General features: G+C 42.1%; 1 protein-coding gene across 2 annotated transcripts in view; it reads right to left on the bottom strand.

Annotated features, from left to right (window-relative positions):
• The window catches only part of RMND1 (required for meiotic nuclear division 1 homolog), a 494,724-nt gene that overhangs the window by 140,734 nt on the left and 331,341 nt on the right, over positions 1-22,649 (bottom strand). For both annotated transcript variants that reach the window (XM_078673969.1, XM_078673970.1), the window contains 2 exons: positions 14,929-15,035; positions 8,987-9,051 (listed from right to left, as the gene is read on the bottom strand). In XM_078673969.1, the coding sequence (XP_078530095.1) occupies positions 8,987-9,051; positions 14,929-15,035 (172 nt within the window). The remainder of the gene's footprint in view (positions 1-8,986; positions 9,052-14,928; positions 15,036-22,649) is intronic.

Consider the following 22,649-nt stretch of genomic DNA (forward strand, 5'->3'; position numbering starts at 1 on the left):
TTTAAATGATGACTCTGATTCATCGGAGTTCAGTGAACTTGAGACATCACAGGAGTCCACTTCAGGGGAGTCATCCGCCACGCAGAAAACGCAACGCAGCCGGTCCATTAACTCAAAGCGACAGGCCAAGGGTAACGCTAGATCTTCAGACTCAACCACTCGCAAACTCGGATGGGATTACTCTGCAACAACGCTGACCATGTGCCCGGTCGGGGGGTTTGATCTGGGAAATGCAGTACAAAGTGGTGCTGGTGGCTCTAACAATCCAGAAACTATGGCTCCCTCTCCAACGTTGGAGCTACTGTATACTACCCTTAAGCAGATGCAGGGGGAGGAAAGACAGGAGAGCAGAAGATAGCTACAGGCCACCAAAAAACTGCAAGTGGCAATTCGCAAGATGAATAAGGTGTGCGCGGATATGACCGAACGAGTCACGCAAGTGGAGGAAAGAAACGCTGCCGTGGAGGTTGAAGTTGACAAATTACAGGCATTTAAGGCTATGCAGGAAAAGCAGTCTCTAGATGTATGTTGGAAGATCGAAGAATTTGAAAACCGGCAACGTCGCAATATTGTGCGGTTACTTGGGCTGGAAGAAAATGTTGAAGGGGAGAAAATTATGGCCTTCGTTATCACATTGCTGAAAGGTGCCTTACCTGATCTCGCCCACTGGAATTGGGAGACGGAAATACAGCGGGCTCATCGATTCCCAATGTTCAGGAGAACTCAAGCTAAAAGCCAAGGGGAGCGACCTAGAGCTATTCTGATTTTTGTTGGCAATTTTTTATTAAGGCAGGCTGTAATAGATCGAGCCACACCTGATTCTAAGCGGTCTTACAAGAGATATACCTTCTTTGCTCGTACTGACTTTTGCCATATGACCGTCGAGCGGAGGTGGAGACTTCGGCAGTTGATAAACTCCGTTTCAGGGGGTGGGCTGTGAAGCTTTCCTGCTATTTCCCGCACGGCTAAAGGTTGTCTCCAATGGGCGAATCAGAATGTTTTTTTCTGAAATCAAGGCACAGGAAGATCTCACCGAGCTAAAGGAAACTCGTGGGCAAGGGGGCATAGGCCATACTGCACCTGGGGGTGCAACTAGTGCTGAATAATGTTTGGTGGCGACATTCTCTCTGAGATATGAAGCATAACGTTTCCTGTTTGTTGTTTGTTGAGTATTTAAATGCTTTAAGAGTTTGCGCTCACTGGGTTAGATTGATATATCGGGGTGGCTCCATATAGGTTAACTGGTGTGGGGGAACCTCCGGCGAGGTGGGGGGGATTGGCGCTGCCATATATAGGTCATGTTTGACCTATCTGCCTGTAAGGGGTGTAGGGGGAGCGGGTGTGGGGGGTCTGAGGGTAGGGTTGGGCACGAGATCAGCACAATACAAGTTAGCACATTATGTGAGGGGATGGAATGAGATGTACATTTGGAGTCAAAACATGTGTAGAATCAGCGTTGTTAGAGCAAGATTAAGCACTGATGTACTAAAAGGTGGTAGGGTGATGGGGTTGTTGGTAAGAATTGGGGGAGTATAACATAATGAGGTTACGTATAGCTACAATTAACATCTGCTGGTTAAATGATCAAAATACGAGGCAAAGGGCTGCAATTTTGTTGAAATCTTTACGTATAGATATTCTTTGTGTTCAAGAGACGCATATAGAAGGTATCAGAGGTCGTATCTTGGAACAGCTAGGATATACGTTTATGGTGAATACCACACAGGGCACCCGCACAAGAGGTGTAGCTATCCTTACCCGTAGGAGTGACGTAACGGTTATAAGAAAGTCTGCTGATCAATGAGGCCGATGGGCGACAGTCGAATGCTCAGTGGACGGTGAAAAATTCACACTATGTTCTGTATATGGATCAACGTGTGATGACCCTGATATGTTTGAATTTTTGGATTCTGACCTTGCAACATGGCAGACTCCGGTGATCATTTGTGGAGATTTTAATATTAACGGGCTGGGGGTGCACTGGGGCACTCCAGGAAGTAGACACCCCGGTAGGAAAAGAAGGGTCTGTGTAGCTTTAACAAAATTGATTATAAATAATGGTCTAACGGACGCATGGGCATATATGAAATCCAAAGACCCCGGCAGCACTTTTTTCTCTGCACCACATAAGGCTATCTCCCGACTAGATTATTTTTATTTATCTCATCAGTTTATTTCTAATTTTAGGAATGAGAAGTATCCTCGGATACTCTCAGCTCAGACTCCATTTGTTCTTACAGTTAGCCTCTCTGGGGTGATCAAGCAAACACGGGGTTGGACCTTTGAACGGAGGCTGTTTACACGATCCAGATTATTTGTCTCATATGAAGGAGTGGATCAAGGAATTCTGGGATTTTAATCAGGGGAGTACAAGTGCAGGGATAGTCTGGGACGCTTTTAAAGCGGGGGTCAGAGGGGAAACAACTAGTTATAGCTTGCACCATCGAAAAAAGAGGCACAGCATGAGGAGGCGGTCAGAGACAAGCTAATTAAGTTGGAAGAGGCGCTGGCCTCAGCTCTTAATATGGGCAGGCCTACTGAATATATAATGCTTCAGCTGGCCGTAAATAAGGCTGAAGTTGGAGAACGTGTAGCCGTCAAAGCTGCAGAAACTTATTTGGCAAAAAGAGAGCACTGCCATGAGTACAGCGAGCGGGTAGGCATACTCTGGCTGTGAGATTAAGACAAAAAGCTACTGCAAGAGAGATATTTGAAATTGTTGATGCTAACAGGAGTGTAATAACTGACTCCCCAGGGATTCGAGAGACGTTCCGACAATTCTATCAACAGCTCTATAGCAAAGAATCTTTAGAGGCGTCAATGGCAATACGAGAGTATTTAGATAAGATACCCCGGCAGCAGGTCGATCCATCAGAGAGGGCTGCACTTGAGATGGTTTTAACACAAGAAGAAATAATGAGTGGTCTACAAGATTTACCATCTAGCAAGGCTGCTGGCCCTGATCAGATTCCTTAAGAGTTCTATAAAACTGTTGTGGATATTTTAGAACCTGATTTGATAGAGGTCATTTGGCAAGCTCAAAGGGAGGGACCAGCACCGAAGTCATGGGCCGGGGCAGATATAGTGGTTTTCTTAAAAAAAGACAAACCAACGAGGGAGCCAGGCTCTTACCGGCCCATAATGCTTTTAAATAACAATGTTAAAATGTTTTCTAAGGCTATGGCCACAAGGCTAAATAGTATCATGAGGAAAACAATTCACCCCTGCCAACATGGTTTTATAATCGTTCGGGAACAACGCAGCATGTGCGTCGAGTGATAACACTGTTCAATGTAACAGATCTCGGGGGACACTATGTCTGCTTTGCTATTGGATGCTGAGAAAGCATTTGATAGAGTCTCCTGGGATTTCCTGTGGGAAACAATGAAATGGTTCGGCCTGGGGGAGGGTTTTATCAAAGCCATTCAGGGACTATATATGGCACCCACAGCTCGCTTAAGGTTAAATGTTCTCATGTTCACCCCTGCTATTTGCTATATACATTGACCCTTTAATACGTTTATTCGAGCTTAACAATGGAATCCTCCCTATCGTCTGTCAGGGGTTGGAATCTAAAGTTTTTGTCTACGCGGATGATGTTGCTATTGTTACGGCAAATCCATCTTCCGCATTGAAGGTGGTGGAGTCAGTAGCACAAGATTTTGGCAGATTTTCAGGGTACGCACTAAATAGAGCCAAAACCCAAGTCAAAAGAACCGGCACGCTATTACTGTTGATCCTCGAGTCACAGAATCAGCTGTGTATCTGGGAATAACGATTATGCCAGATTTGGGGAATTTGGTATTGAGGAACATCGAGCCAGTAATCAGGAAGGCGAGATCTGATTTTGATAGAATCAATAAACTTACATTTATCATTAGTGGGCCGCTGTAATGTAGTGAAGATGATGTTTTCACCAAAAATTATTTATTTGTTCAGGGCAATACTGATGGAATTTGAGAAACATTGGTTTGTAACACTGGAGGGTATAGTAAACAGATTCATCTGGGCGTATGGAAAAACTAGGAGGGCCCTTAGGTTTATGTCACTACCACGGGAGCGAGGGGGTTCACTGTTCCTGATTTCAGGATTTATTATTGGGCTGCAGCTCTCCAATATATGAGCATATTATTTAGAACACCTGCTGGGGACGTCGAAGGGGAAATAGGACTTCCCGATGTACATAAGTTGTTGCTCGGAATCATGCTGAGAATTGTTTTATGAAATTTAACGAGCCCAGTTATTATAAAAGGCCGAAATGTAATACTCTTGCAGCCACCTTTAAAATCTGGGTTGCACTGAAAAAATAGACCGGTCTACGGAGGCTTAGTCACTATACCCAGCTTTATAAAAACACACGCTTCCTGAAATTTTTTCAGATGAGATTATGGCCGTCTGGTCAGAGAAGGTTGTCCGGGAGGCCGAGGATCTAATACAGAACGAAGGCTTCCGCCAGTTTGGAGATATTCAGTTGAAGTTCAGACTGGATAGAGGCAATTTTTTCAAATTTTTGCAGTTGCGCAGTTTTTTTTGTAAGAAGGTGAGGGGGTTAAACGGGTTTAGCAGAATTAAAGCTATAGATATTATCAGGGGAAGCACAAAAGGCTTAATCAGGCTTCTGTATGCCGAATTGGTTGCATTAAAGCAAGATGATCTGGCTAAGCATGGGGGAAAATGGATGGAACGGGTGGGTGTCGTGCCAGAGGTTTTCTGAGTCTCTAGAATTAGGTCAGACGGTTTTGTGCTCGGCCGGGCTCCAAACGCAGCATTTTAGGACTATCTTTGCACTTTACCATACCCTGGCGAGAATAGCACAGTGGGGCAGGTCAGCACGGACTACCTGCCCGCGGTGTGGTGCACCAGCTGCCGACCTTGAGCACGTTTGCATCCTGCCCACGCCTTGAAATTCTGCTAGATTCCATCACGAAATTCTTAGATAACCCCTGGTCTGATCTTGCTTGGAGTTAGCAGTAGCGAACTGCAAGATCCAGCTTATCAATTTCTCTCCACGGCTGTAGTGCGGATGAGTAACGCTTCCGCCTGGCTTGATCCGCTGCCCCAACAGTGGTTCTCGCGCTTTCTTTCATTATTTACAATGGAAAGAGCTATTTATGAGAGGAAGGGGAAAAAGGTGAGACTGTTAGGATGGCGCATCTGGGCTCCTTCAGCAAAGTGGAAGGATCCATAGGAAGTGAAATAACTTAGGCCTATAAGTTGAGTTGGACTGGAGAAAATATCCAGTGGGATTTTAGCCCAAATGTTTCTAAACTTTGGCGGTCGTTTTTTGTATGATATAAGGCAATGCAGTGTTTAAATTTAGTTTTTGGATAATATTTTGGGGCAGAAGTGGTATTGTTTATGATTGTATTTTTGTATATTTGATTGGTAAGGGGATCTGGAGGATCGATGTCTCATCCCTCCAAAGATGTTACGGTTACTAAGAAAATTGGTTCTAACCTCATTGTATACATTTGTTTTACAAGTTTGTGCTGATCGCGGAATAAAAAAAAATGTAACTATGGAAAGTGCGCCTGGTCGAAAGCCCATTCTGGGCGGTATTTATTGTAACGTAATTTTACGATTAAGCGGGATGAAATGCAATGCTGTGTTCGCCTGTTATGAGATAATGTGGAACTACCTCATAGTAATGTATGAATTGACCATGCTAAGATGGCGTTTACACTTTCCATTGAAATGTCCTTTCTTTATGTTAATTATCACGTGGGAATGGGAAATAAAAATGGCCGCCTCAGACGCGCATTTTACCATCGATAAAGGCAAAACGCCGAAACGCGTCTGGTCGCTGTGGGTTTTGTAATAAAGCTTTGAACCCGCTCCTGGGAGTGCTTCCTCTTTTCTTCGTAAAACGAGACAAGTGAGAGCTGATATATATATATATATATATATATATATATATATATATATATATTCGAAGGAATACACTGCTAGTACAATGTCAGACCATGGAGGGAAATGTACTTTTATATTTGTTTGCTTTTGAATTTTAGGACGACGAACCCAACAGAACAATACGGGTTGTCACCAATACTGTCTGCTCAGATCCAGTGGTGGCCAGTATATATGTTTTCTGATTGATTTTCTCACTAAATACTTATGTTTGCAGGGTAACTACCTAACCTTGAGGTCCGGACGAATGCCCCTGGATCCCTGTATGAGACCTACCTAGGGCAGAAACATGCTGACCCTTGTGAAGGGATATATTTGGTTAATCCCCAGTCCTCTTTTTAACCTTATCCTAGAGGCCACCAAGTAAAGTTTAAGTGGACCTTTAGAGATATTTTTATTAACCACTTTTTTTGCACTCTGCCCCTCACCACCTATCTTCACCGCTCATCCCTGAGAAAATACCTCTGCACGTTGGGGAGTCACAGCCCACACCATGGACCTCTCAATCCAGGTGAGGGGAGGGTACCCATATGATGAAGCGTGTCACATAACAGTGAGTGAGGGTTCTCGTCCTGAAAGGATTTTGCCCCACTCTTTTCTGCTTTGACTAGTTTCACAACATGTCGTTCATTATCAATATATAGTTTTTCTCTGTTCCACCTATAGCCAGGTGTACAAGGTGTCATTTTATATTTAGTAACGTGTTGGAGACTCAGAATCATTCTGACCCCAACAGCCCCACCTCCACCACCGCCAAGAAGAAAAGCTAAAGCTATATAATTGTTGAGTGAACTATATTCAAACCACTGAGAAAGTCTCAAGACATGAAGACTCTTTTCTAGATCATCCACGGAGTAATAACAAACAGTGCGTATAAACGATAAATTCAAAAGTTTACTAAATGACAAGTACCATTAGTGTAATCAATGTCCTTTTTGCAGTTATCACATAAAAAAATGGTAACTGTAGTAACTTGTAAATGAATAGTAATACATGACTTATTAGCTATTGAATTGAATTTGGAAGCGCTTCAACCCTCTGATAAATATGTAGATTTTTTTTTCTATATGAATCAAATAAAATATTTCATAATTTGTGTACTTGTTTGACGAATGCTAGCTGTAATTTAGGGTATTTTTTTAGGCCTGGGCGTAGTACTGTGCTACGCTCGCAGAGCGTGGGTACTTTGCGCTACTACGCGATATGCGAATTGCACGTAGCACAGTGCAAAAGCGCGTAGCAGGCATTTTTTGCTTTGACGCGGTCCTCAATGTCAAGTTGGCGACCATGAGCGAGCAAAATCAACATCCCATCGAGACTTTTTCCTCATTCACGATCAGCAACATCAAGTTGCCAATCGCGAGCGTGGAAAATAAACCTCCCGTCGAGATTCTTGATGCGGGGAGGTCAGGTTTCTCATTGCGAGTGGTCGCGTATGCTCGCGACCCCTCGCGATGAGAAACTACCAGTCCGCATTGAGATAGCTGCGGCTCGAGTACAAATCTACTCGAGCGGCAGAAAACAACAACTTGCACTGTGCAAGATGCCATTTGCAATGATTGTACAGTGCGGACAAGCATCCGGCACTGTGCAATCAGTGCGAACAGCATTTTCCCTACCACACTACGTAGTTCGCGTAGTGCGAAGTGCACTTCGCGTAGCTACATGGAGTGCTACTACACAAACTACGCCCAGGGTTAATTTGTTTGAAATTCAAATCACTGAAATTGCTTAGACTGGGTCCCGGATTCCAATAAGGACTAAATGTGGGGTCTCCAAATTCCAATAATGATTTAGTGAGGTAACTGGATTCTTGTAATGCTTAAGCTGGGATCCAAAACAGTCCAAAGGTTACATCCACCAAAAGAGCTCCAGCGCCCTGTTCTGTCCCTCTTGCTCCCTTTGTCAGAGCGCAATGGTCCTCAATTTCTATCTGAAAGCCAGCATTTCCCCAACGACCTCCATCTACAACCATATGTGAAGCACTGATCTCATGACTTCCAATTTATCGATGGCTGGCAAGGCAATGATCCTTAGGGGAGACGTTTGCACGCCGTTTTTCAAAAAGACAGTCTTGGGTTCTGGATTGGAAAAGGAGAAAATGACACATTGCTGAAAATGCTTCCTCTACACCACTTCCTCTATCTACTTTTTTTGCCCTTCCTCTGAAGCCAACATCTGTTCATCTGACATCCCCACAGCAACCTCATTGTGCTCTAGCCTCTGAATCATGGTCTCCAGTATCGTCTCCAATCAAGAGCTTTTATTTTCAATCCGTTAGATGCTTTGCAGTAGTTAGTTGAGCACTTGCATTAGTGCTAACTCACCCTTGGTGAGGGCTGGGACAGTAGCAGGTCCCATATCTGGGTCTGTCTCTTGGAAGTCGATATTAAGTGTATTTTTTTTTACAAAGAAATCTTTCTTCTCTCTCTGTTGCTTTGCCTTTAATTTCTTTGGAAACATTTCCTTTCAGGAGTTGTTTGTCAATTACAAGGATGGAGATGCAGGTGTTTTTCCTGGCTAACAATTTACCCATGTACAGGTATTCACACTTGGTGTTTCTTTCATTCTCTCTAGAGGCCATCACAGTGCAGGAGAGGTCACCATTTCTCATGTGGGGGGCCTCACTGCTCTCCCTGGCGGACATCCACGTCCAAGGCCTCGCTGCATCACAGCTGTGATCTACTCCAGGACTCCTCTGGGGCCGATACACCAGAGGCTCTGTGTACCACCATTCCCTTGACGATTAAGCCCCAGAGGCAGAAAGAGGAACCGTCGAGCACAGCCTCCCCAAGTACATACTGCCTGGGGGAGAAAGCACAGCCGAAGTGAAGGGAGTCCCAGTGGAATTATTTGTGCAAGTAGCCATTCCAAACCTTTGTCAGGTTTTCTCCCTCTTTAATCCTTAACTTTTTAAATAAAAATGCATATGATCAGGTTTATAGACGAGGTATTCCCATCCATCATACTATATGTATTTTTAAACTAGCATTATAAGACCAAAATCTAGAACCGTAAATACATTAAAAAAAATGTAAATAAAGAAAAAAGGCAAATATAATATAAAAGCTTTAATTACCTCTGGAATGTACTGTATTGACTCTACGAAAGTATCCAGGGAAGCTTCCCAAATGGCCAGTTTTACTGAAAACACAATTAAACACACATTCATTCAGGGCTGGGTTTAGAAAGCTGTTTTGCACAATTACATTATTTGTTCAATGTTGTACAATGTGCCTGGGTTTCCCCCCAAAACAATTCTCCTGACTCATGTCAAATTAGTCATTTAACTTAAGGGAGTTAAGGTAACTCACGTTGAATTGATTGTTAAATAACGGAGTGCACGACCTTCTTTATCGATTTCACTGAACCAGTCATGCAAATGACTTTCTACACATGCTTTGCGTTTTTGCAGCGAAGAGTCTAAGGAGGTTTTGCTGTTAGTTAATGTACAAATCATTTCTACTCTAGTCTCTGTCACAAGCCAGAGATGTGCAAGCACTGACAAAGCCTATTTGACTGGTCTGGCGAAGCCTGGAATGTATTTAAACACATGCACTAGACATTAAAAGTGTACACGTAATACAAAAGTAATAAAAAGTAAAAATGCCGTTTTCGAAAGGTGACATTCGTATGTCTGCAAAAATAACTCATAAAAAAATGTCCCATCCCAAATAAAAAAAAATGTTAAAAGCTGAAATGAAACCATCTTTAGCACTGAAATGGGACTAAACTTTAGGTGCATGTGCACATGTCCAAGAGCGAAATAGCATCACTTACAGTGAGTGCCAATGGCTGAAGAGCGCTGAGCCACTGCCCCATATGGTATTGGGCAGAAGCAAAATGTGAATGACACTTCAAAAGACGAATGGATTAAGAGGACTGATAGAAAGCCCCTCAAAGGGCTTTTATTTGGATTTTGTGGGGGAAACCATGAGGCTTGGCAAAAACTAAAGCGGTCTCTTCTTCTGACCTAAAAATGGCCACATTGGAGTAATGAGGTAAGCTCACACTTGAAATTGTGCAAATGAGTGTTTTCCAAACTTTTTAGAACCATTAGCCAATATTCAGAAGGACAAACGTTCACAACTCGCCCTAGCTTTAATGGACATGAGGTGGGCGATTTTTAAATGTAACTAAGCATTGTCTGTTAGCACACTGTAATTTACAGACAGCACGTTTTAAATTTAACTTACCAGTAAATTTCATATACACGCAGTTTTTGATAAAATATATTACATACAAATGAGAATGTGTGGAAACCGAGTTTCAGTGACTATCAGCAAAGTGTTTCGATGTGTTTTGATCATAAAAATCTTTGTTAACATCACACTTCAGAATTACAATACAAACGTGCTTAATTCTTGATTTCTAAACTGCTGAACGTGTTACAAATAAATTACATCCTACAGCCTTTCCTTTCACATTCTTTGTACGCCTGCAAGACTGTCCCAAAATTCACTTTACTTTTCTTTGTATAACTGCAAAGTGAGATGAGCATATAAACATCAATTCCCATGTTAAAATTAAGCAGCAATTTGTGAGAAGACATACCCTGACATTTTGCTTCTGTCTTTGAAAAGCAGTAAATATGACAAGATAAACATAAAATGTAAAGGCATCTTTATTTATTGTTTGGACTTTTGCGACCCACCAGTGGCTTGCAATCCAGATGTTTCCTGGATACATGTGGGCACTAATGAGTTCCGTGACAAGAATTGTAGTAAATCAAAATTCTCCTTTCATTGACTATCTTTTTTGTGTTATCACGGAGAGGGCAACCCACAAAAAGATCGAGTGAAATAGTACTACATGAGTGCCTAGACAATTAAAACGTGTGTTCAGTGATGAAGATAACAATTTTACAAATTATATTAAAATAATAAAGTTCAGCAAGAATAGTAGACAAATCCATGAATTACCACAACTCCAAAGTGCTGAACATCGACAAAGCAATATTGAAAATAGATTATATAATAACATGCTGGGACACTAAATATTAAAAAAGGGTGGATAAACAGTAATCTAAGAGGAGTGCAATGTTAATTAGATCTTTTGGATAACTTAGAATTGAAATAGAATTGTGTCCACAATGTTTATTGAAACCCACAACCCTTGAAATTACACCGTCCAGGCAATTTTGGAACACAAAACACCTTTTATAAAACAGGTCAACGTAGGTTTGGCCCATTGTGGGACACAATATATTACCCAATCATTTTTAAGAATATAAAAATATTTTGACAAGAAAGAACACTGAAGGATCGCAGTAATATATCCAGATTCATGTTTCCAATGTTATATTTGTAAACATAGGTTTAGCTCACTGGGCCAGATGATATCCAAAATGCTCTATATACAAAACGATGTGTTCGCTAAACACTAAGCTAAATAAGCAAACATGAGAGATATACAAATTATAAGACACACTCTGCCGAACTGTTTACCGAACTTGGCCTCAAATGATAACAAAAAAGGGTGGAGGGTTCTAGAAAACAAAAGCTTTCTTTCTTTTCATATTGTGAAAAAGTGAACAATTTATTTAAGAAAGGCAGACGTTAATTTTTTAGGCTGCTGGAATTTGCTGGTATGGGTTTCCAGAAAGTGGATATGAAAATGACCTAAGTTATATGTTACCCTTGTATGATTGCTCTCCTTATAACCCCTTGTTCTACAACCACATCTTAGAGGAAATATGTTCATCCCATGTACTATATTTTGGCGCCAAGTTATTTTTCTCTACCACATTCTTCTTGTCTACATATCTGTAGTTACAACCTCTATCTCCCCACTACAGAACATGCACAGAGAAGACATTTGACTATTTTGCTAACATGTTAGTGTTCATCTTGACTGTAACTGATCTATCTGTGCCTACTTAATGATATGGCCATGTAGGTAGCAAAGATGTTGACACTGAGAAAACCGATCCAAAAGGCCGACATCAAGGGAGTAACTAGGAAATTAAAATGCTCTCCACTTAAACACACCTCTAATCAACCTGAGCACTTCAGGTGAGCACCCCAACTCTCCTTAGGAGAATTCCCTTTACCATTTTATCCTCCTTTCCTGCATCTAGCTTTCCTTTAACCCTTTTATCTACTAATCCAGCGGTTATAAACCTGTGGTTTGGTTAATGCTGGGGATGCAAGAGACCTACTCAAGGGATCCACAACTGCTCGGAAAATTAAATAATATGAACAGATTAATGAAGTGATACAAATTAAAAAAGCAAAATCGAAAATTTTAAAACCTTCTGTAATGTGTAGGAATTTGAATTTGGAGGTTTAAAATTAAAAAAAAGTATCTTCTGATAGATTAGTGGGAGCAGTGCAAGTGCATCAAACAGAATGTAGTATAGGTGACCTCAACTTAAGTTAGAAAAGCTCCGACCTTCCCATTAAAATCTTGATTTTTTTATATTCATTTGTGAATTTAGTAATATATTTCACAATTTGTGTATTTGTTTGATGAATGCTTCATCATTTGTTTATTGTTTTGGGATTCAAATTATTTAAATTGAATAGTCTGGGGGTTCTAGATAACAATATGACTAAATGGGGGTCCACAGAAGTCAAAAAGTTAAGAACTACTATTAATCCATCCTTTCACATTTCCATCCATCAACCACCCTTTTATATATATATATATATATATATATATATATATATATATATATATATATATATATATACATATATATACAATCATCCTTTCACCCATCCACACATCTAGATATCCATGTAGTCATATATCCAACCATTCACCTGTGCACCCATTAATATGCCCATGTGCGTATGCAAACACTTATGGTTCCTTTCACAGTTCCTGATCCCCCCCCATCTTCCTTCGGCCATCCATTCACCCTGCCACTCGTGACTCAATCTCTTCACTCTTACATCCATCCATTTTTTCTCACTTCCTTCCAGTCTTTCTTACTTAACAGTTTTTGCTTTTTCCGTCTACCCATCTTTTGTTCACGTTTTCTTTTAATTGATAATGTCTCTGTATTTTCCCCTATTTTCATCATGTCGTAATTTCTCGGGTTACTTTGCTGTGCATGTCAGCCCAAACATCTTTGTAATGGTATCCCCTAATAGTATTATTTATGAGCATTTTGCCCGACCGAAAGAAGCCTATAAACATCTAAATAATATTGTAGTGGGACCCTGTCCCCCAGCCTCTTGGACAAAGTGGCAGTCCCAATTTAAGCTGTTTGTCTGACACTGTCGAGATGAGAAAGAATGTTAACAACTAAAATAAAGGAACTCCAAAAAACCTCCTAGAGAATGGAGTGTTAGATGACAGCCAGGGAACATGCCTTGGACATCAAAAAAGAGAATACATAAAACATGACGCAAGGTTAGCTTGGTTGGAACAGGGGGCTGGCAAAGTATAATCTGCAGTCGGAGACCAAGAATATAAGAATCAGAACTACAGAAGGCTGGATGACTGCATTGTCTTCAAATGCAAACTTCTGGAAAATACAGTTGAACACTAATAAAATGCTGAAAGGGTCACACTCATAAGGATTTTAAAGGCAAGAAATGCCAGCTATGACTGATTTAAATCTTAGTTGGAGGCTTATTTGGAAGAGCTAAACTTCCCACGAAGCTCCAACCAGCAAGCAAGCCACGAAGGTACACTAAGTGAAGCTCGCCAGCCCCAGCAACATGAAGCAGTCTCCAAAGCAGTAGTGAGGCTGAGAAATTACACTATGGGAAGTATCATTTTTTTCCTGATCTGAGCCACACCATTAATTAACAGAAGCTACAAATCACTGAAAAGGATTAATATGTCTGCAGATACAAGGGCTCCTTGTGGTTGTCAGCGAAATTACAAGTGCAGAAAGATGAAAAAACAGTCCCCTTAATCAACCAACATTGGGAAGAGTCCTGAGCTGTGGTGGAAATCAGAGATAAAGTGAATAGCATTCATTGCTAAAGAATGCTTCTGCCTTCAGGGTTAATGGAGATGTGGCTCTGTACTATGTCTTGAAGTTTATGCTGTAACACTGAAGAATTGTGTCTATTGTTGTGAAAATAATTTAATTTTGGTAGTTTACACTTTCTCTCTCACTTAACTCTCTTTATTAGGGTTAATATTCTGGGACACAGTTTCCCTTTCTTTGTCCAAATGTTACCTTGACAAGTGGCATATTCGCTTTTGAATATCTGTATAGATTAGCATGCACTGCCACATGATGTTGACCTGAAAGAAAAATGTCAGGGAAAGTCTACCTGCAGAATTTCTCTTCCTTAAAACCTATTCTAAAAAACACAAGAAAAAAAAAACTGGCATTGCAGATATTATTAAATGCAATGGTATTTGCAAAAATACTCCACAATTTTACAGTTGAAGTACACTATGCTGTTCCATTCACCTACTTCTTTGGGCCAATAAAATATCACCACAACAAACGTAAACCACCAAAATCCAACATGAAAAGTAGAAGGTAGCCTTGACCTGGCAAATCTGAGTGAAATGAACAGGCAACTGGTATTTAAGGCTTTGAAATGAAGCAATTTTGAGGTATATGTTTTACTTCACAATGCACAGAGCGATTAATATTTAATTGTGGAAACAATGCAAGCCCAATCAATTATTTTCCTACAAATCAAAAGCAGTTTAACATTAACATAAAATCGAAATAGAATGCAATATGTGAAGTCACAAGAAAATGATTGGCATGAAATAGGTGCTGTGAAATGCAAATACATAGGACAGAAGAACACTAAAATACAACTCATGTTATACAGCTAGCAATTGCAAAATATTAGGATGCGAAAGACCGTGGCAAAATAGAACGGGTCCTATGGCTAAACAATCTGTTTGTAGCAAGTAGAAAATCCAGTGTTCTACATCACTACAGCTTCCTTAAGGGCAATCATATTGACATAAGCAATACAGTTTAACATAAGACATTTCATGCACACAACATGCTATACTGTGACCTCTAAACTATACGTCTCTATTCATGTATAACGCAAAAACAAAGTTAGGTGCAATATCCATGCTTACCCGAGAGACACAAGGCATTAGAAAAGGCAAACTTCTCCAGAATAGCTTCATCAGGTTCCAACTCTGAATTTATTAGAATTTCTCCTCTGTTAAGCTTAGAGTGGCCTCTGCAAAAGAAATTCACAAAATATTCAGATCGAATATAACAGTAGGATACTCAGAATGTTTCTGGATCACATAATTTTTCTTGGGTTTGGAAATTGTACTTCATAAAGGCAAGGGAGTAGTAGTTGCTCTTTCCCTACTAGCACTTCCTTACCAGCGACCATGAGTATTCTTCAAAATGAGTTCTTATAATACAATCCCTTCTTCAAGCAATGGACTGCAAACACAAACAGGTGCTCAAGTTGTAACATGCGCAACGAAAAAACATGCAGTAACCATGCCACCTACTAGCAAGAGTTCCTGTTCTATATTTTACACATCTTTTGAGTTGTTCTCTGACAAATAAACTTCTCCTCTGCAGTCTGACACCACTCCTCTCAGGTCTAGCCATTTCCTCCCTTACCCTTTAGTAATCTCGAAGGAGTGAAGGTTTTCTTCATGACAATAACTCACTGGCAGGGTCAGTCAAGGAGCCATGGATGATTGGCACCAAACAAACGCATCCTTTTAGAAAATGTACGATACACATGTAGCATTGGAAACGTATCTGCATCTCACTACATTGTTTGAAGTATGCCACACTAATGCAGAGAAAAGTCATAAGTATTACACCTTTACAGTGCATGATATACTGCTAAAGGCTAAGTTAACATTTGAAGTTATACTCGCTTTTACATCATGGTAAATGTCTCATGAATGTTTTCATGCTCAGTCTCCTACATAGACGATTCCCTAGTTAACTATTTAGACAAATCTGCCTCTGTGTATTTGAGAGGCTAGATCAGTGGGTAACACTGAACAATTAATCTGTTGGGTATTACTCTCAATTTTGCGTATTGTGTCATTGGCACCTTTATAGCCATCGTTAACAACTCTTTTCTTACATGTAATCATTACTGCTTCCTTCACAGGGTCATGTGGCACCTCAGGAATATTATTGTTTCTTTTGGTGCAGAAATTGTTTGGCGGTTTCAACTAGTGTTAAAATTGAGAACGTTGATGTCAGTATGAATAATGATACATTCATGTATAAAAACGAAGTTGCATCTTTATTGACAAAATCGCCCATTATGAACATCACGTCAACCCGACCCAGAAATACGTAGTCAGGCAGGCTCTGAGACCCAGGCCAGAGTGCACTGATTGACAGGGTACAGGTGGGGAGGCACATAGCCAGCAAACTAACTCATGAACATGAAACCCCAGATCAATCCACACATAGGTGCAGCGACACCACTATGGTGTCATACCAGGGGACGACATGGATAATGGGACATTGACTTTTGCCATACAAGCACTGCACCGTTTACAAAGAAACATGCGTGAAGAGGGAGGTGCACCTCAGCAGCAGTGGTTCACAAGTTGGTTCTCCTGGCTCCCTGTTGCTTTCCGGTCTGTACTCATCATTGTTGCCAGTTTTCACTGTGTTCTTGTTTTTTTTTTGTGGTTTCGTGCAATTGGGGATTTCCTGATTTAAAAGCACAATCCTGGATAGAATGCAAGTAACTAGGAATGTACTAATTGTCAATACTGAAGAACAGACTCCCAATAACTCCCAGTAACTGTCATGAAGTATGGTTTAGACAGTGAAGTTGAAAATCCAACTACAGGGGGGAATGTTAATATTGAAAACGTGAATGTAAATATGAATAGTGATACATTCATAAATGAAAACAAAGTCGCACCTTTATTGACAAATTTGCCCGTAGTCAGGCAGGCTCTAAGACCCAGGCCTGAGGTCAGTGTGACAGATCACAGGTGGAGTGGCACGTAGCGAGCAGAACAGAACACCCCAGATCAATCCCACAGACAGGCACAGCAACACCAGAATGGTCGAAGGAGATTGGCCCCAATAAAGAACACCTGGCCTGAGGGGTACGCATGCTCCCAATTCCCATAAAGTCAGATGTCACATGAAGCTAGAAACACATTGCCAATCAGGACACAGCACACACAGTACTTGCAGTGATCACACGCTTCCCATACTGGACATCTGGACACGTTACCCACTGGCTGCATTTTGTCAATGAAAGGTCAAGACCCACCTGGATTCCTCATCGAATACATTAATTTATGGATCCAAAGACAACGGTTCACATTCCTTACCCAAAAAAGAAGTGCCAGAACTATTTTATGGCATACAATGAATTGTATAAAAACCCATGTTAGATCAATTGTAAGTTGAGACGGTCCTCTGACCATATGCCTGTCACTGTTGTCCTAGCCACAAAACAAACTGTTCCTATTTTTACAAACTTCTCATCTCTTGTTTTTTTAAGGTATTTCATGTTCAAGCAACACAAGCAATCCTTAAGGGAGCAGTGGAGAAGCCAAACGCAGCAACACTTCAACTAATTGTGCTGTAAGATCAGTTCTAATCATCTCTCAAAAATAACTCTGTTTTGGGCAGCTCATATGATCTGCACACCTTTTGTACTCCCATAATGAGCCTTCAAGCAGCCGATCTAGTGCAGCATCTTGTTAATAACTTAGGGTGGATTATTTGAAATAAGTACCAAGTCGGTGTGCTCAGTATGATTATGAATCGCTTGATGACATTATCAAAGAATATATCTATATGTGGGGCATGTAATTTCCGCATGTGCATAACAGCAGCTGGGTTTTTCCACAATTGGTTGGTGCCCAATCCCATCCATTAAGACCAACACGTAATGTAACACAGACAATTTTACCCTATAAGCCATACATGAGGCAATATGCACATTGAAGTGTGTGAAAACACACTGCAGAAGTCACTACACAGCTTGAAACAAACAGACACTTTTGATAAAGATCATATACTCTTCCAAAAAGAGTAGTCAAGGCTTCCAAGCCAGCAATGTCTGTTCAATTTTCATCAAAAAAGGTATGCGATTTAGATGATGAAGAAGAACACTACAGTCAGCAGACATCTGAATCCCCAACAACCTCTTAGAGGTGATCATGCAGTGATTCTGTACCTCCCAGGTTGGATTTAAAACTTGATCAGTTATTTTAATAATTTCCGTTTCACTAGAATTTATTTACAACCCCAATACTTTTCAATAAAGAGATATCAATTCTGTAATTATCTGAAGATTTTTATTAAGCGCTGGTTAGACCCGGAGGGCTTTACATAAGGAATATTGTTACAAAAGAACAGTGTTACATAGTTACACGAGTTACAAGAGAGAAAAAACAAGCATTGGAAATGCAATAGGTCTCGGATTTTTTTGAGTTAGAGGTAATGGCATTGTAAATGGCAATGTGTTTTATCCATGTGTTCACCCTGCACACTCATACACTGCAGTCACTGTCACTCCGCAGTCACTATCACTCTGCAGTCACTCTGCACTCACAGTCACTCTGAATCTGCACCCTGCACTCTGAACTCTGCACTCTGAACTCTGCACTCACATTCTGCACTCTGCACTCACAAATGCACTCTTCACTCACACTCTGCATCTGCACTCCGAATCTGCACTCCGAATCTGCACTCCGAACCTGCACTCCGAATCTGCACTCTGCACTCACAATCTGCACTCTGCACTCACAATCTGGACTCTGCACTCACAATCTGCACTCACAATCTGCACTCTGCACTCACAATCTGCACTCTGAATCTGCACTCTGTACTCACACTCTGCACTCTGAATCTGCACTCACAATCTGCACTCTGCACTCACAATCTGCACTCTGCACTCACAATCTGCACTCTGCACTCTGAATCTGCACTCTGAATCTGCACTCTGCACTCACAATCTGCACTCTGCACTCACAATCTGCACTCCGCACTCTGAACTCTGCACTCTGAATTTGCACTCTGCACTCACAATATGCACTCTGCACTCACAATCTGCACTCACAATCTGCACTCTGCACTCACAATCTGCACTCTTCCCTCTGAATCTGCACTCTTCCCTCTGAATCTGCACTCCGCACTCTGAACTCTGCAATCTGAACTCTGAATTCTGCACTCTGCACTCACAATCTGCACTCTGAATCTGCACTCTGTACTCACACTCTGCACTCACAATCTGCACTCTGCACTCACAATCTGCACTCACAATCTGCACTCTGCACCTGAATCTGCACTCACACTCTGCACTCTGAATCTGCACTATGCAGTCACACTCTGCACTCTGAATCTGCACTCTGAATCTGAATCTGCACTCACCCTGCACTCACTACTCTGCACCCTGCACTCACTACTCTGCACACTCACTCTGCACTCTGCACACTCACTCTGCACTCTGAATCTGCACTCTGCATCTGAATCTGCACTCACACTGTGCACTCGGAATCTGCACTATGCACTCACAATCTGCACTCTGAATCTGCACTCTGCACTCTGAATCTGCACTCTGCGCTCACAATCTGCACTCTGCACTCACAATCTGCACTCACAATCTGCACTCTGCACTCACAATCTGCACTCTGCACTCTGAATATGTACTCTGCACTCTGAATCTGCACTCACAATCTGCACTCTGCACTCACAATCTGCACTCTGCACTCACAATCTGCACTCTTCCCTCTGAATCTGCACTCCGCACTCTGAACTCTGCACTCTAAATCTGCACTCTGCACTTACAATCTGCACTCTTCCCTCTGAATCTGCACTCTGAACTCTGCACTCACATTCTGCACTCTGCACTCTGAATATGTACTCTGCACTCTGAATCTGCACTCACAATCTGCACTCTGCACTCACAATCTGCACTCTGCACTCACAATCTGCACTCTTCCCTCTGAATCTGCACTCCGCACTCTGAACTCTGCACTCTAAATCTGCACTCTGCACTTACAATCTGCACTCTTCCCTCTGAATCTGCACTCTGAACTCTGCACTCACATTCTGCACTCTGAACTCACAATCTGCATTCTGCACTCACACTCTGCACTCTGAATCTGCTCTCTGCACTCACAATCTGCACTCACAATCTGCACTCTGCACTCAAAATCTGCACTCACACTCTGCACTCACAATCTGCACTCTGCACTCACAATCTGCACTCACAATCTGCACTCTGCACTCAAAATCTGCACTCACACTCTGCACTCTGAATCTGCACTCTGCACTCTGAATCTGAATCTGCACTCACTCTTCACTCTGAATCTGCAATATGCACTCACACTCTGCACACTCACTCTGCACTCACACTCTGCACTCACACTCTGCACTCACACTCTGCACTCACACTCTGCACTCACACTCTGCACTCACACTCTGCACTCACACTCTGCACTCACACTCTGCACTCACCACTCTGCACTCACCACTCTGCACTCACAACTCTGCACTCACAACTCTGCACTCACAACTCTGCACTCACAACTCTGCACTCACAACTCTGCACTCACAACTCTGCACTCACAACTCTGCACTCACAACTCTGCACTCACAACTCTGCACTCACAACTCTGCACACTCACTCTGCACTCACTACTTCACACTCTGCACTCTGCACTCACACTCTGCACTCACACTCTGCACTCACAACTTCACACTCTGCACTCTGCGCACTCTGCACTCACACTTTGCACTCACACTCTGCACACTCACTCTGCACTCACACTATAATAATCCTTATGTCCTGTAACCAAGGGTTTGTGTGTTTAATACACTCCAGCACTGCCAGTTACCAGCGGTTCAGTGCCCCTTTGGACGCCGCACAACAAAGTGAACCCAGTGTGCTCCGAGGGCAGGGGCTGGTCCCGGCTGAGAAGGGAGGGGGCATTGAAACTACATAGATTTGTTGCTCCTGTACAAATCCGGGCTGACGTTCTTTATAGAGCCTAAAACAAATCAAGAGCAGCTTAGCGTGTACCTGTGTGCCATTGTAGACCCAATTCAATAGTTACGCATAAATGAAAAAAAACTGTGTAACAGGGTGGAACAGTTTTCTTGTTTCTCTTGTGTTTGGTGAAAAATTACCTTATTGCATGTGCACAGCAAACCAAAAAATTATTTGACCTGCAATCAAAAAGAGTACAGTTTATCCTCTTACTATGTTTTCGCTTAAGACACAACGCATGCATTATTGCCCAAACAATAATGTCTATGCTTTCCATATCGACTACTGCATCCCTTTTATTGTCGGAATCGAAGGTTAAGGACTGCTCAATCAATTGTCGGTTATCTTTACCCACATGTTATACTAGGTCATTTAGTGATGTCTAATGATGTAGCCTGCCATAAGACATCTTGTGCACTAATGTGAAAGAACGCACACGTCTAAGCAGGAATATGGTGCATACGGGACACGTACTTAGTAAAACGTGCTCGAATATGTTCTGGCCATCCCCGTCTCGCTCATCATATGTCAGATCTGATCAATAGCCTGCTCTTATTTACCCACATTACCCGGAACGCTTACGGATACATTTCCATTAGGCCCTCATTGTCAGTTGTGTAGAGAGGGAATTCTCATGTTTTTGCTAAATCCCACCCTCAAACTCAATAGAATAGGTGTTTCATCGGGTGCAGGAGTGCTGAGCGAAAAGTCCATTATTGATATAGTTCACTGCAATAACCTACTTTTCTTAGCCTTTGACATGTACTTTACTAAGAACCGGTATGTTAATAAATAAATAAATACGTGCGACGGCAATAAAGCAGCATTGAAAGCGATCACTTTCGCGATCGCTATTCTTAAAAAATGCACGGCGAAGAGCGGGACGGTTCGTGGAGGCAGGTCTGCGCTGCGAGGGGGCCTGGCCACGAGCACACAGTAAAGAATGGGGCACGCGCGCCCGGCATCTGGCTTCAATTACCACGGGCCCACAAGCTTTGGCAGGGAGCCAGAATGCGCGCACACACAGCTGGAAAAAAAAGGAACTGGAAAGAGGTGAATGCGCGCCGAGCATCTGGCTTCAATTACCGCGGCCCCTGACAGCTGGTTATTGATGAAATATATCCTTCTGCTGCGCGTGTCCGCACGGAATATGCAGGAAGTGGAGAAACTCTACAGCCTATGGCCTATTGCGTGCTGGCTTGTAAAAATACAGCCATGCGAGGGCCAATTGCCATGAAGCTGCCATAAATAACTAACAAAATTCACGCGCTTCTCTGGAATTCGTAGGTTAGATTTTGGAACTCCTCAGAAAAGGACTCTTAAGCCACACCCACTTCGTGGGATGTAGGCCGAGCACTAAAGAACAGAGAAACAAAAAGTGTTACATAAATACTGGCGTTAATAGAGCAAATTGGAAACATAGAAAACAAGTCATAAGGGGCATAGATGGTAGAGGGAGTACAATTACCAGGGATTGAATACTGGTTCAAGTCTGGGAGTTCGGACATGGAGAAGAGAACTTCAGGGGGTACCAAAAAAGTCAGATAAGTGAGTCGAAAAAACCAGAGAAGGTCCAGGGATCAACAGCAGCCAGTGCTGGACTTCTTCACTGAGCCGGGTAGCAAATTAGAAATCGAAGTGGAGAAAAGGAGGGAGCGGAAGGGTGCTTCACAGGGCCAAACAAGAAGAGAGGGGTGTAGCAGACTCAGAGAGGGTTGACATAGGGCAATGGTCACTTCCGCAGCACAGGTCACTGACGCGGAATGAATCAGTCAGGGGGACTGTCGAGAACCACAAGATGGAGGATCCAGGACAAGGACTCCAAAGTCTTTCGTAAAC

Source organism: Lissotriton helveticus, chromosome 1_1 (genome assembly GCF_964261635.1).
Source record: "Lissotriton helveticus chromosome 1_1, aLisHel1.1, whole genome shotgun sequence".
In the NCBI taxonomy this organism is placed as follows: domain Eukaryota; kingdom Metazoa; phylum Chordata; class Amphibia; order Caudata; family Salamandridae; genus Lissotriton; species Lissotriton helveticus.